General features: G+C 41.5%; 1 protein-coding gene across 1 annotated transcript in view; it reads left to right on the forward strand.

The window, feature by feature from the left end:
- LOC126095595 (para-nitrobenzyl esterase-like) overlaps positions 1–13544 on the forward strand; it is a 111062-nt gene that overhangs the window by 53500 nt on the left and 44018 nt on the right. Inside the window, exon 6 of the mRNA XM_049910368.1 lies at positions 4524–4689. Within this exon, the coding sequence (XP_049766325.1) occupies positions 4524–4689 (166 nt within the window). The remainder of the gene's footprint in view (positions 1–4523; positions 4690–13544) is intronic.

Here is a 13544-nt window from a genome sequence, read left to right on the forward strand (position 1 = left end):
TCCACTTGCACTGGCCACTCAGTTACGTACGCAGACCATTTTTTTAAAAATAGAATTTGGCCATTTATGGAACGCTTACATTCAAGGACTAAGATATTGTCTTTTTCATCTTATCTTCCCAGAACTTCTTCATGTTTTTGCTGATGGACTATTTCTGTTCATTTGATATCACACTCCCAGGTTTTGGTTTTTGGGATCTTAATTTCTCCTCTTCGTCCAGTTATTACCTTTGTTCTTCTGTGATCTTAAGATTTTTCTGATTGTTTCCCTTTCTTATTTTCCAGTTCCTCTTGTTCACCTCTTTTATTCAGTGTTAGTTATTCAGATCCGTATCATGCTTCCGGTTTAATTACTGTTGTGTAGCGTCTCTTATTTTTGCCTCGAACGATACTGATGTGTTGGATTATATTAGACTCAGTTTTCGTTCCATAGATCCAAAATTGAGATGATTCTCATGCGTGTGGAACATGTCAGAAAGTATAACATAAAAAACATAAAACATTTGAATATAATCCGTACTCCCGATCATTTGTCAGGAGACTGTCAAAATAGATACAGTAAACTAGAATTGCTAATTTTTACAGAATTAATACCCTGTCAGGATGAGACACTGTTATGCATTTTTAATAAATTAATCATACACAAAATATCTAATCTGGACTGTTGTATCCAAGTGCTGTCAGAAATAATTCAAACAGACCTTTTTACTTAAGCTGGTCTAACAGTCCTTCTTAAGATATCTATCTATAGAGTAGAAGAATTGCCTGTCAAAAAGTCTTTTAAACTCCATTTACGCCGTGCTTTACCTGAAACCAAGTTTTTAATGGCTGCTGGCAATTTATTGAAAATGCGTGTTCATCAGTAATAGAACCCTTGTTGGACCAAGAGACGTTGTTGTAGGGCTTTTTGTAGATTGTTTGTATTCATAATATTGATAGTATGTATTGATCTACTGGTTGGAAATAGAGATATATTGCTCGCAACAAAATTGATTAAGGTATAAATATACTGAGAAACAGATGTTAGAATACATTCCTTGAATAACGGTCTACATCATGTTCTTGAATTTACATCACAAATGATTTTTTCCACTCTTTTTGCACGCTGAAAACTTTTTATCAGTTTGATGAATAACCCAGAATATGATCGCACATGGCATAACAGAATGAAAGTAAAGAAAGTATGCAAGCTTTTTATATTTATATGCCATACATCAGACATCATTCTCACTGCAAATACAGACTTGTTCAGGTGCTTCAGAAATTCTGTGGTATGCCTTTCCCAACTGAATTTATTATCGAGCTGCAATCTCAGAAATATAACATTGTGAACCTCTTCGATCTGCATGTCTTCATATGTTTACGCATGTGGGAAGAAAATCTGTTACTGGTTCTGAACTGCATATAGCGGTTCCTTTCAATGTTTAATAACAGTGAATTAGCTTTAAAGCACTTATTTATGTCCGTGAGCATTTGAATAGCAGCCATTTCTAGATATATTCTTGACTCGCTACTTACTGCAATGTTTGTATCATCTACAAACAAAATAAACTTACTATCTGGCAATGTAACAGATGAGAGGTCATTAATATCCACAACAAAAAGCAATGGACGCGAGATGGAATCTTGAGGAACACCACATGTAATTAATACCCAAATAGATGAAGACTGGCTGCGTACTGCACAGGTATTTCGCAATGACACCCTTTTACTCTTGTTTGTCAGATAAGACTCATTTCTCAGCATTGCCAGTGAAATCGTAATATACTAATTTAGTTACGTGAATGCTGTGGTTCACACAGTCAAAGGCTTTTGACCAGTCACTGAAAATGACAGCAGCCTCTAATTTATTATCTAATGAATTAATTATATTCTCACCGTAAGTGCAAATAGATTTCTCTGTACCAGAATCCTTAAAAGACACAACCTGTGACTAGGACAATATATTATTTGTAGTCAGGGCTTAAGGAGATGCTGAACACAACATTTTCAAACATTTTTGAAAAAGCTGGTAAAAGTTAAATTGGTCGATGGTTTGATGGTATCTCTTTATCTCCCTTCTTGTAAAGAGGCTCAACTTCAGCATATTTTAGCCTGTCTGGAAATGTTCCACTGATAAAAGACTGATTATACAAATAACTTAAGATAGAATGCAACTCACATGAGCACTCTTTGATTAACTTTGTTGATATGTTATAATACCCACCAGAATACTTAAATTTTAAGGATTTTATGATGGATGCTATTTCTTTGGGAGGCTTGAGTATCAGTCCCATTTTAATGAAAATATTTTTGAAGACTGGTCTCAGATACTCCATTGCACTTTTCACCTAACCTGACAAGACCAAGCTGTCAGTAACAGAAATAAAGTACTTGTTTAAGAGGTTTGCATCACTAGATGCACTTGATACCAATGTCTCATTTATTTTTAGAGCTATCTGTTCCACTTCTTTTTTGGCACCACCTGTCACTGTGCTCACTATGTCCCACATAGTTTTTATTTTGTTATCCAATGTAATTATCTTTTTCTCGTAACAAAGATGCTTCAATTTCTGGATTACTTGCTTCAATATTTTGCAGTATTCTTTGTAACATATTACAATGCTAACATTAAAGCTGTTCCTAGAGAGTAGATACAGTCTCCTTTTTGTCCCACATCTTTATTCATTGTGTAATCCATTGTTTATTTTTTTCACTTGTGTGGTTTTAATTACCTTTAGGTGAAAATAATTTTTCAAAAGTGGAAGTAACTTATTAATGAATGCTTTGTATTTGCCATTTGAGTCAGAAGTATCGTAAACATCTATCCATTCATGTCTTAGAGGAATTTATTGAATTTCTCAATTTTTGACTGATTTATTACCCTCCTGTACTCGATTTAATAGATTTTTAATCATGACAAGTTTCAACATTTAACACGTGATTCTGCGAGTAATGATCAGATAGCCCATTTGCTATTGGTTTTGTGATATGCCTTTTTTTAGATTTGTCTACAAAGATATCATCAATACCGGTCTCACGACATTCACATATCCTAGTTGCAAAGTTCACAGTACAACTAAACTGAATGACGGTGTAACTGATTGCAATTATTGTTCACTGATAGAACTTTTCAGTAATGTTATGTTTCCAAGCGAACACTTTTTTTTTCTTTTTTTTGCCAGCTGTGTTCTGACTGGTTTGACATGGTCCGTCCACGATTTCCTATGCTAACCTTTTCATCTCAGAGTAACACTACCAACCTACATCTTCAGTTTTTTGCGGGACGTATCCCAGTCTCTGTCTCCCTCTACGGTTTTTGCACTCTATAGCGCCTTCTAGTACCATGGACGTTATTTCTTGATGTGTTAAGAGATGTTATATCAGCTAGTCCCTTTTTATTGTTAGTGTTTTTCATATATTCCTTTCCTTGCTGATTCCCCAGAGAACTTCCTCATTCTCATTGCTTACCTTTTCAGTCCACCTAATTTTTAAAATTCTTCTGTAGCACCATATCTCAAGTGCTTCGATTCTCTTCTGGCTCAAATGCATCGAGTCTCTTCTGTCCAGGTTTTCCCACAGTCCATGCCTCACTGCCGTACAATGCTGTGCTCCAGACGCACATTCTGGAAAATTTATTTCTCAAATTAAGACCACGATTATTTTGCGACCTGGGACGCAGAATTTCTTAACTTCATGTACTTCGTCTCACCAACTCCGATGTTAAGTCTCTCGCTGTTCTCATTTCTCCTACTTCTCATTACTTTCGTCTTTCTTCGATTTGCCTTCAATGCATATTTTGTTCTAATTATACTTTCATTCCATTCAACAGGTCCTGTAATTCTTCGACACTGTCACTGAGGGTAACAAAGTCATCAGCTAATCTTAACTTTGACACCCTTTCACCTTGAATTTTACCCCCACTCTTGAACCTCTCTTTTATTTTGACTTTGCTACACATCAAATTTAATTGCTATATTCCTTCTCGTTAAAATATTTATTCCTCGCTCAGTTGCTGTGTGATTCTGATGATCGTGATCAATTTAGGCTGCTGGGAACTATTTTCGGACCTTCCATTTCGTGTTAAATCTGTTCCACCATCTTCCACTACCATTAAGACATTTTTTCTATATGAAGACGTGTTCGTCATTTTAATTTAGCACAATATTTAGATTATATTCCTAACCGTTTCTTCAGGTCCTGCGTGCAACATCATCGTTATTAGTCCTAACAGATGAATAGACGTCTAAGGAATGTGCCAAACCTTCATGTAGAAATAAAATATTTTATTCAAGTGCATGGGCGGGTAAAGTTTTCCGTCGCATACTGAAATCTTGAAAAATTGCATCACTGTTATTGAACATGACTACTGCCAAGATCTGAACTACAGTAGTTCACACTAATTATGAAATGGATTTTTATGCCATTAAATTACCATCTGCATCCCCGCAGTACCTGGGTGTGGTTCTTCTGGGTCACTGAGTGCTGCATACTTGCAATCTACGAGAAAACTGACCATAATTTGTGCATTTACGTTCGTTACAGGAAAAACGACGTCTCAGCCCCGTGGCGTGGCAACCCGTTATTGAGCCACCGTCAGCGTCGGCAGTGGTTACTGAGTCACCGATCAGCATTCTCATGGAGGGCCGCTACAACCAAGTCCCCGTCATGACCGGCGTCACATCCGCTGACGGGTCCGTCTTTGTTGACAGTACGTACCTGCACACACACAAGTGATCCATCATTCTTGACAACAACCCTTACTGTGATACTGGAATGCTCCGTCTCACGGGAACACCCTTGTTGGTTGGTGCAAAGTGGGGAGGAATGCAGCACCTACACACATAAGCGTATACTCATTCCGAGCTGAAGTGACTTTCTGGGGATATGGAGGCAGCCGCCCCGTTTCAGGCACTAGTTCTGTTGTCAACGCAAGGATGCTCTCGAGATTCTGTTCCTTTTAATCGCAACACCGTTAGAAGAATTTCGCGGTGCAGGTGGTGGTTTACTCCTATGGTTATTTGCCAGTATTTATTTCTTGTTATCTACTAACGTTAATACGAGGGCTATTCAGAAAGTAAGGAACGATAGTTCGCGAAATGGAAACCACAGTGAAAATCAAAACTGTTTCATTTGCAACAGTTAGCTACAACTTCCAGCTACTTATCTCCATAGTCGCCGATCCGACTTAGACTTTTGTCGCAGCGTTGTAAGAACTTTCCAATACCCACGTTATAGAAGGCAGCCACCAGTGCTTTCCGCCAATTCTCTACGCTCGCCTACTGCTCGTTGTCTTTGCCAAAATCTTGTCTTAATAGCCAGCGGTTCATGTGAGCAGTGATGAAACTCAGAGGGAGACAATTACGGGCTTTATTGTGCGTAGTCAAACATTTCCAATTGAAAACGATGCAGGAGCATCTTCATTGCCCCAGCAGAATGCGGCTGAGAATTGTCTTGAAGAAGAAAAGGCACGACAGTTATGTAATGTTGGCTGCCTGACGTCAGGCGAAATTCATCACCAGGCCCTCGTACTTGGCGGGAGACACTATTGTTCTGAGAATCTTTATGTAACAGGATCCACGTTCATACTAGAGACACTGACCGACACACCTGTGCAAAACTTCATCGGATTTTCACTGTGGTTTCCATTTCGCGACCGATCGTTCCTTACTTTCCGAATAAACCTCGTACAAAGAAAATACCTTCTTTCTGAAATAATCCCATGTGAGATATTTGTCAAAAACGTGAGAGGGTAACTGGTTGTAATAGGTCTACATTTCACGTGGGGTGTCACCAATGGACATATACATGTGAGCGATACGTTGTAAAATTTTAATTTGCACTCACCTTCAGTCTTGACACAATGTCCCCAGTCACACTAGGTAGAGTGTCGTTTCCAGTTCGTTGGTCACTCACCTTTCACACAGCACTGGGCGCTCCGAAGAAATGGGCTACTGGCCACAATTAACTAGCGTTTTCTTTTATTGAGCGCTATAACGGCCCATACATCGGGAATAATGAAGACAATCATTCACAATTTCCGGCCAGGTTGGAGATTTCTGTGCTCGTGGACTGGGTGTTGCTTTGTCCTCATCATCGTTTCGTCCTCATCACCGGCGCACAAGTCGCCCAAAGTGGCGTCGAATGAAATAACACTTGCTACTTGGAGGCCGAACTTCCCCAAATGGGGCCTACCGGCCAATGTTGCCATACGCTCAATTCCATTTTTTTATGCCATATTGTTCACCAGTTGATTTAAAACCTGATTAGTAAACTTTTTAATGGTGTATTGAATTAGGAGGCGTAGAAGAAAAAGAAAAGTATATACAAACAGCGCCAGCACACATGAATCATGACGAGCCTGCTGCCGATCGCCTGCTGCTGATGTTTTGCGGCAACCTATCGTCAAATTTTAACTGACTCAAATCAGCAAATCGAGGGTAGTGATTGCATTCATGTTTGGAATAGGAGTGACCCTGTTGTGGAACTGTGACAGACCCAGAGCCGCGGTATAGCTTAGCTGCGCAATTACTGACGCAGATTAAATTCATTGCGACCTATACCTCCTGTGTAGGCCCCTGTTCGCCCGATTCTTGAGTACTGTTCATTTACCTGGGTAGGACCATCTCTATCAGGTAGGACGGACAGAGGACATAGAGAAGATCCAACGAAGAGCGGCGCGTTTTGTTACGGGATCGTTTAGCTGCGAGAGAGCGTTACGGCAAAGCTAAACACACTCCACTGGCAGACGTTACAAGAGAGATGTTGTACATCACAGAGAGATTTACTACTGAAATTTCGGGACAGTACGTTTCAGGAGGAGTCTGACGACATATTACTTCCCCCCACATACATATCGCGCATTGACCACGAGGAGAAAATTCGAGACATTAGAGCCAATACAGAGGCATACCGACAATCATTCTTCCCACACACTATTCGCGAGTGGAACAGGGCTGGAGGGATCAGATAGTGGTACCGAAAGTACCCTCTGCCACACACCATTAAGTGGCTTGCGGAGTATGATGTAGATGTAGATGTAGATGTACTGCCAGTAAATCTCACCATCGCTGGTGAGCGTGAATGTCTGGCCGTGGGAGGCGCCCAAGGTTCGCTTAGTACGACTGTGCGAGCGCCGCTGCTGCATCGCCCTCGGACGAGGTCTGACCCAGCAGTCTGCTGGTGAAGATTCCGCCTGGAGCGTCGTGATCGCGAAGTGTCCCACCTGCGTACGGAACCTGAAGTGCCTCTATCGAGCGTAAGGCGCGAAGTGACACTGCTGCAAACAGAGGCCGAAGTTCTCCTTTGGAAGCAAAGCCTGAAGTCGCTCTACTCCGAGCACAATCTGATGTGAAGTAAAAGAGCAGAGTGCGTCAGTCTTGTGGAGATCTCCGGCGTCTCAAGAAGCAACAGCCAATCAGAAAGGTAAAGTTTTTCTTCCCTCAAGGAAAAAGTTAACCAGACCCGATATGCTTCCACCACCGTTGGAAAAATGCGACGCTTCATATCAAGCGTACAGAAACCTCTCTTCCAGAACCTTGAGTCTAAAAATTTTACGTCACCGTTCTCTAGGCAATCATGCTTGCTACTGTTTGGCACTTTCTGGGCGCAGTTTTCTAGCGTGGGGCATATCAAGAGAAAAAAAGTAAAAATGTGGGGCTAGATGCCGAGCAGGCGGATAAAGCGTGTGACCTTCATCCCAAGGGATTGCCTGTGTGTTTCAGAAAGCTTTAGAGATCTCAATCTACCCTAAAAAATTTTCTCTTGACAATCGTTCTAAAAGCTGGCCATGTTATTTACCAAATCCTATTTCCACAAGGGAAAGGTTTCACAGAAGTTCATAGCTCCAAAAACGTCCAGAGTGCCCCTCCAGAAAGCTGATACCGCAATGCCTGGCTATGAGAGTGGCACTAGAGGCGACGAAACAGGGTTGTTGGAGCGATTCCTCAATTGAACTGCACTTGCTTCTCTAAAGCAACTGCCCGAACAGCCCAACAGTCCATGAAGGGCCACTGGTACCGAACGGCCGCAGAGTTATTCTCAGATCATAGGCGTCAGTGGATGCGGATATGAAGGGGCATGTGATCAGCACATCGCTCTCCCAGCCGTATATCAGTTTACGAGACCGGATCAGCAACTTCTCAATCAAGCAGCTCCTCAGTTTGCCTGAGAAGAGCTGGGTGCACCCAGCTTGCCAACAGCGCTCGGTAGACCGTATGGTCACCAATCCAAGCTCTAGCCCAGCCAGACAGCGCTTAACTTCGATGATATGAAGGGAACCGTTGTTACCACTGCGGCAAGGCCATGCTACTCTGGCCATGTTATTTATCAAATCATCTTTCCTCCAGGGAGAGGTTCCACAGACGTTCGTAGCAACAAAATTTCCAGAACGCCCCTGGCTGACAGCCTCTCCAGGAAGCCGATAGAACACAAATAGAGCGCAATGATTGACTACGAGATCGGTGCTAGAGGGCAACGTGAGCAGGAGCTCTTCTGTTGAGCTGCACATTTTTCGCTGCTGCTTTATACCCAGTACGTGGAACTGAGTATCTACAGGTATCTAGATAGAAGAAAAGGAAGTAATCACATACATTATCAAAGGTGTTCTACTAAAATTTAAAATAAGCGGGCGTTCCCTCAATCTCCTCGAGTTAGGTTGGATTTAATCTGAATTGTAATTTGTATAGATTTGAAACTGACTGTAATTTGCACATAAAAATTGGCTAATTTGTACAGAATGAATAGGGGTCTAGCATTTTCCTTTCCCAGTTTTCAAAATAGATGGTGACTTTTCCAATTTTTCGTCCGATCTGAAATGGAATCGTCCGTACACTCCGGAATTGGTGCAGAAATCAAAGAGTATGAGACACTGTCTGTGCAGTGCACATATGATGAAAAATGACGCAGTTTAGTTGCTGTGCGCCTGTGGGGCGTCTAGGTGGGTTGGCTGCTTCCTACTAGTAACACGGCTAGCGCGGAATCAGAAGAGCTCAGTAAGCAATAACATTCCTTATTCAGACTCCCGTACCGAGTTTCATGTCGGCGCCTCGACGACGTGCATTGCTGCCTCGCCATAACACGCGTTGGTGTATTTCAAATGGTTCAAATGGCTCTGAGCACTATGGGAATTAACATTTGAGGTCATCAGTCCCCTAGAACTTAGAACTACTTAAACCTAACTAACCTAAGGACATCACACACATCCATGCCCGAGGCAGGATTCGAACATGTGACCGTAGCAGCAGCGTGGTTTCGGACTTAAGCGCCTACAACAGCTCGGTCACAGCGGCCGGTGAAGTCACCATAGAGGAGGACTTCCTCTGGCGTCATGTGGTCGAGACGCGCAACCATCAGGTCTAGTGGCAGCTTGTAGCCAGCAGTTACAAAATGAAGTTGCTAGGTGACGTTGAAAACTACTTCGTTCATAGAGGACCATGGGCTTTCATGGAAACGCCGTCGTCTGCAGTTCGAAGCCCCAGGAGCAGTAGCAGTATGGTTAGAAGAGATAAAGAGAGAGAGAGAGAGAGTGTATGTGTGCAGAGCTGGTCTAGCTGAATTGACTGAGCGTGAGATTAACTTTAGTTATTTATTCACACTTAAGGCACGGCGTTTAGGGCTTAGAGCACCTTACCGCCCTCCGTTCTTTGCTTTCCTGCAGAGGAGGCCACCCAGTGACTTCTCCTACTAAGACTGTGGCGTGCGGTGGACTTACTCATTGTCCATATGCAAATCTTCCGAAAATGAGAGCAGTACCAGGCAAGGATACCAGTTTTGAGGATGTGTCGTACCTAAAGTGTTGTCTTTCTGAGGGGGTCAACCTTCAGGTGAATGCGTCTCGCTTCGTCTTCCATGAAGTCTTTTACGAAGGGCACTCCGGGTTCCTCGTGAAGAGCCGCAATGCGTGTTAGCGGCGACGCCAGTAGACTCCGACGAAGGGCCATATTTTGGATTCTTTGGACCTCTTCATCCGTGGGACACTAGCTATTGTACCTCACGAAAATACGCTCGTCAGTACAATTGCCGGTTCTTTCCTTGATCCGAGAGGAGAACAAGTGGAAATTAGATAATGTAAAATATTAGTTCACTTTACTACAAGACAATATGAAGATTTACTTAAATTCCACAGTAATTTTTTGAGTGTTTGCAACTGTTTTCGAACATTAAAGTATCACTGGATACAGACAAGTCTACAAGACTTTTCACTTTCAGACATGATGTTCACAGTTCAGCATAAGACATTAAATACACTTGTGCCCTACCTATGACGATACTGTTTTCTTAATGTATGATCACGAACCAAGCGTGAGCGTTCCTCTACTCGGTTGTCTATTGGTGTGTCGATGTGGTGGCGCTCCGAAGGTGAGAGAGAGTGTAGCTCCGCCAGCGCCTCCCATTCGCCGCTGCAGTACGCAGCGAGAGTTAGTTATCTTCTGTGGTACTGATGCGAACTTTGGACGATACCATACTAATCATGGCCCACATAATGCTACTGTAGGTGAGTAATGATCGTACTACTGAGCAATAAAGACACAGCTTAGTGTCTCTATTGTCTCCACAGATGAAGACGGGGTATAAAACCTTCACCGGTCGCAGGTAGAGCGGTTGACCAAGGCTTTGTAATCTAAGCTGACCCCAAAGTGTTTAGTGAGTCTGACGCCGGAGTCTGACACCGTTGATGGTGATGTTATTGCGAAGAATTGATTTATTCGTAAAACATGCTGTGGTTTGTCGGCATTCAGCACAATTTTGTTTCTCCTGCACCACATGACCAGTCCATCGATTTGGTGCTGGAGACTGTTAATTAACTACTCAGTATCGCGGCCTGTGGGAAACAAGGCTGTATCGTCGGCGTGTTTGGCTAACTTTTACTGTGGATCCAGGAATAAGCCATTTACGTAGATTCACTATAGCCGACATAATTGTCTTGAGAGATTCAGCAACTGTATTGATAATTGAGATAATTCTCATTTTTGTTCTGTCTCAGTTGCATATTTTTCATTAGATTATAAGTTTAGATCACTCTGGACCACCTTCAGCAACTACTTAGATTTGAGGATATCCCAAAGACATAGAAACATGTGAGCTGTTTAAAAGTGTGCAACTGAGATGGAATAAAAAATGAGAATTATCTTATTTACACAAATGTTAATATGGGTCACAGAATTGACCCCCTGCGGTGTTCCAGTGGAAATGCGTTTTGTGCCGTAGCTTTGGCTATGGTGGGCGACCATGAAAGTCCTGTCTCGGAGAAAGACAGTGATGAAATACAGGGTGTTTGTATCTGTAACCAGTCTTTAGATCAAGTTTTGCTGCCAAGCCTTGTCATAAGCGTTCTGTGAATCGATAAAGACAGCCACAGTAGACAAGGGACAATTGACGCCTTTGGTAACTTTCAGTCAGGTAAATCACTTGTTGTTCTTCAGACAGGTGCAAAGAAAATGCGATATGTTCTGGTTGTATAATCCCATTTGCCAATAGTGATAGTGATTTTCGTTGCTGAACAGGCGTCTCCAGTACTTTATATCTTTAAAATTGTGGATTTGGTGTATGTTTTAAACTGTTTGTGTTTTTCATTAATGTCTCCGTCTAAGGAAAATTAATAGCCCATCGCAAAATTGGTAGAATATGTGGACCATACGACTGTAATATTATTCAGCAAGACTTTCAGTAGCACTTTTCATACATAAAACTGCATACTGTATATATTGATCTTTGTAGACTAATGTAACTAAAAGTAATTTCAGATAAATACGAAAATTTAAACCAAATTTTTCTGTGGCAATTTTATGTTTAGATCATGATGAGCAATTTATGAGCTGCTGTTTGTTTAAAACTAATTTAATAATCTGGCTAATCTCTTTTATCATTTTAATTGGTAATGTCTGCAAAAACCCAAATAATAATCTTCACATTCATGGATACTCAGAAACTTTCAGGATCAGGAACAGAGCATTAATACAATTATATGACTGAGGTGAATGATATTCTCATGACACACAAACACTGAATTTTACAGTATAGCGGCACACTGCAGTGAAATGACTGATTCATTCACTGGTACTAGTCTAAATAATCTGTACATCGCCTGGAAGTGTCGAAGCGATGACCTGGCATGGTGATGGTCCTGTAAAGCAATCTTGAATTTTCATTGTCAGGCTTCTTAGAGCATTACATTTTATGCCATTCTGCAATGTGCTGATAATACTGTAAAAGAGATTTTAGGATGGCTAGTTGTGGGCAGTGACTCTGAACTGTAGATGGGTACAGATACTCAAATAAGGCTGCTCGTGGATACAAGACACGTTATTGCTGTTTGTTTGCATTCTTTAGACTTTGATGCTGCTAGTGTTGATGGCTAACTTGGTAAATACACTGTCACGACGTCTCTAAGCACGCTGACCTCCGGTCTAGCTCTGTAGATAATGGCGATGCGTGAGCACGAGTGGCTGTCGCTGCACATTTCCTCCCACTGCCACGTCACGCTCTCAGAGCATGAGGAAGGGCAAGGTGGAGACATTGCGAATGTGCCTCGTTTAAGTGGCAGCGCAGTGGTGTTGCTTAAGAAGTTATTGTATGTTTCACGTTTCTGAACACCATAGGTCACAAAGAAAACAAATTTTCTCTATTGTTTGATTATTTTTTATATGATGAAGATATTATTTTCACCTGGTGCAAATATCGCCATACGAATGAGTGCAGCTAATTTGAGTGCAGTTAATTTCACAGCTTTTCAAACTCAAGTTGCCACGTGATTGTGACTTATTTCGCATCATTTCGTAGCATACTTGAAAAAAGGTATTTCACATAAATATGTCGTTCGAAATATATTAACATTTTGCAACCTCATTTTGTTGACGTAGAAACTCTACCTGAGCAACGCAATGTATACGTCCTAGGCAGTTTTAACGTAAAAGAATTTGTCATTAAAATGGGAATTACTTTGCAAGTCAGCCAGTTACATCTCCACGTGCCCAAATGTGCTTTCAACTAAAATGGCAAATGGTCTCGTAAACAGCTGGAAAAGAGATGAAGATTGACAGTGCCTTCTAAACGTTTAGGAGAATTTCCTCGGATTTCATTTAAGGTCACAGTGAAGTCTTCAAACCACACATTTCCTTTACAGCAGTGACCATGAGGAAATGGACTGTGTTTGTCAGAATGTGTCCCTTCTACAACCCGATTTTCCTTTTAAATGCATGCCCACCAAATCAGAAAGAAGTTGGTTTTCACCCTGCAATGTCTTACTGTAGGCAGTATGCAGTGAAGTCTACTCAGAATGCAAAGTCTGCAATTCATTCTGGATGTTCTAATTGTCATTCCAGCATTAATTTTTGCTTCATAAATTCCACAATAAGGAATTTTAAATCAAATAGTTGTTCCTGACATGTTCTTTGACTTAACCAACCTGCTTTACAATCGTACATTAAGTCTCCATACTCTTCGATCAGTTCCAACTGACAGTGACATAATGCAAGCGACTTCATAAAATTTTACTGTTAATACCACCAATTTCTTCATGTGCTACTTGGCTGCACATGTAGCACAAAGTTCTTCCAGATCCACTCA

The sequence above is a fragment of the Schistocerca cancellata genome, chromosome 8, assembly GCF_023864275.1.
Source record: "Schistocerca cancellata isolate TAMUIC-IGC-003103 chromosome 8, iqSchCanc2.1, whole genome shotgun sequence".
Classification (NCBI taxonomy): Eukaryota; Metazoa; Arthropoda; class Insecta; order Orthoptera; family Acrididae; genus Schistocerca; species Schistocerca cancellata.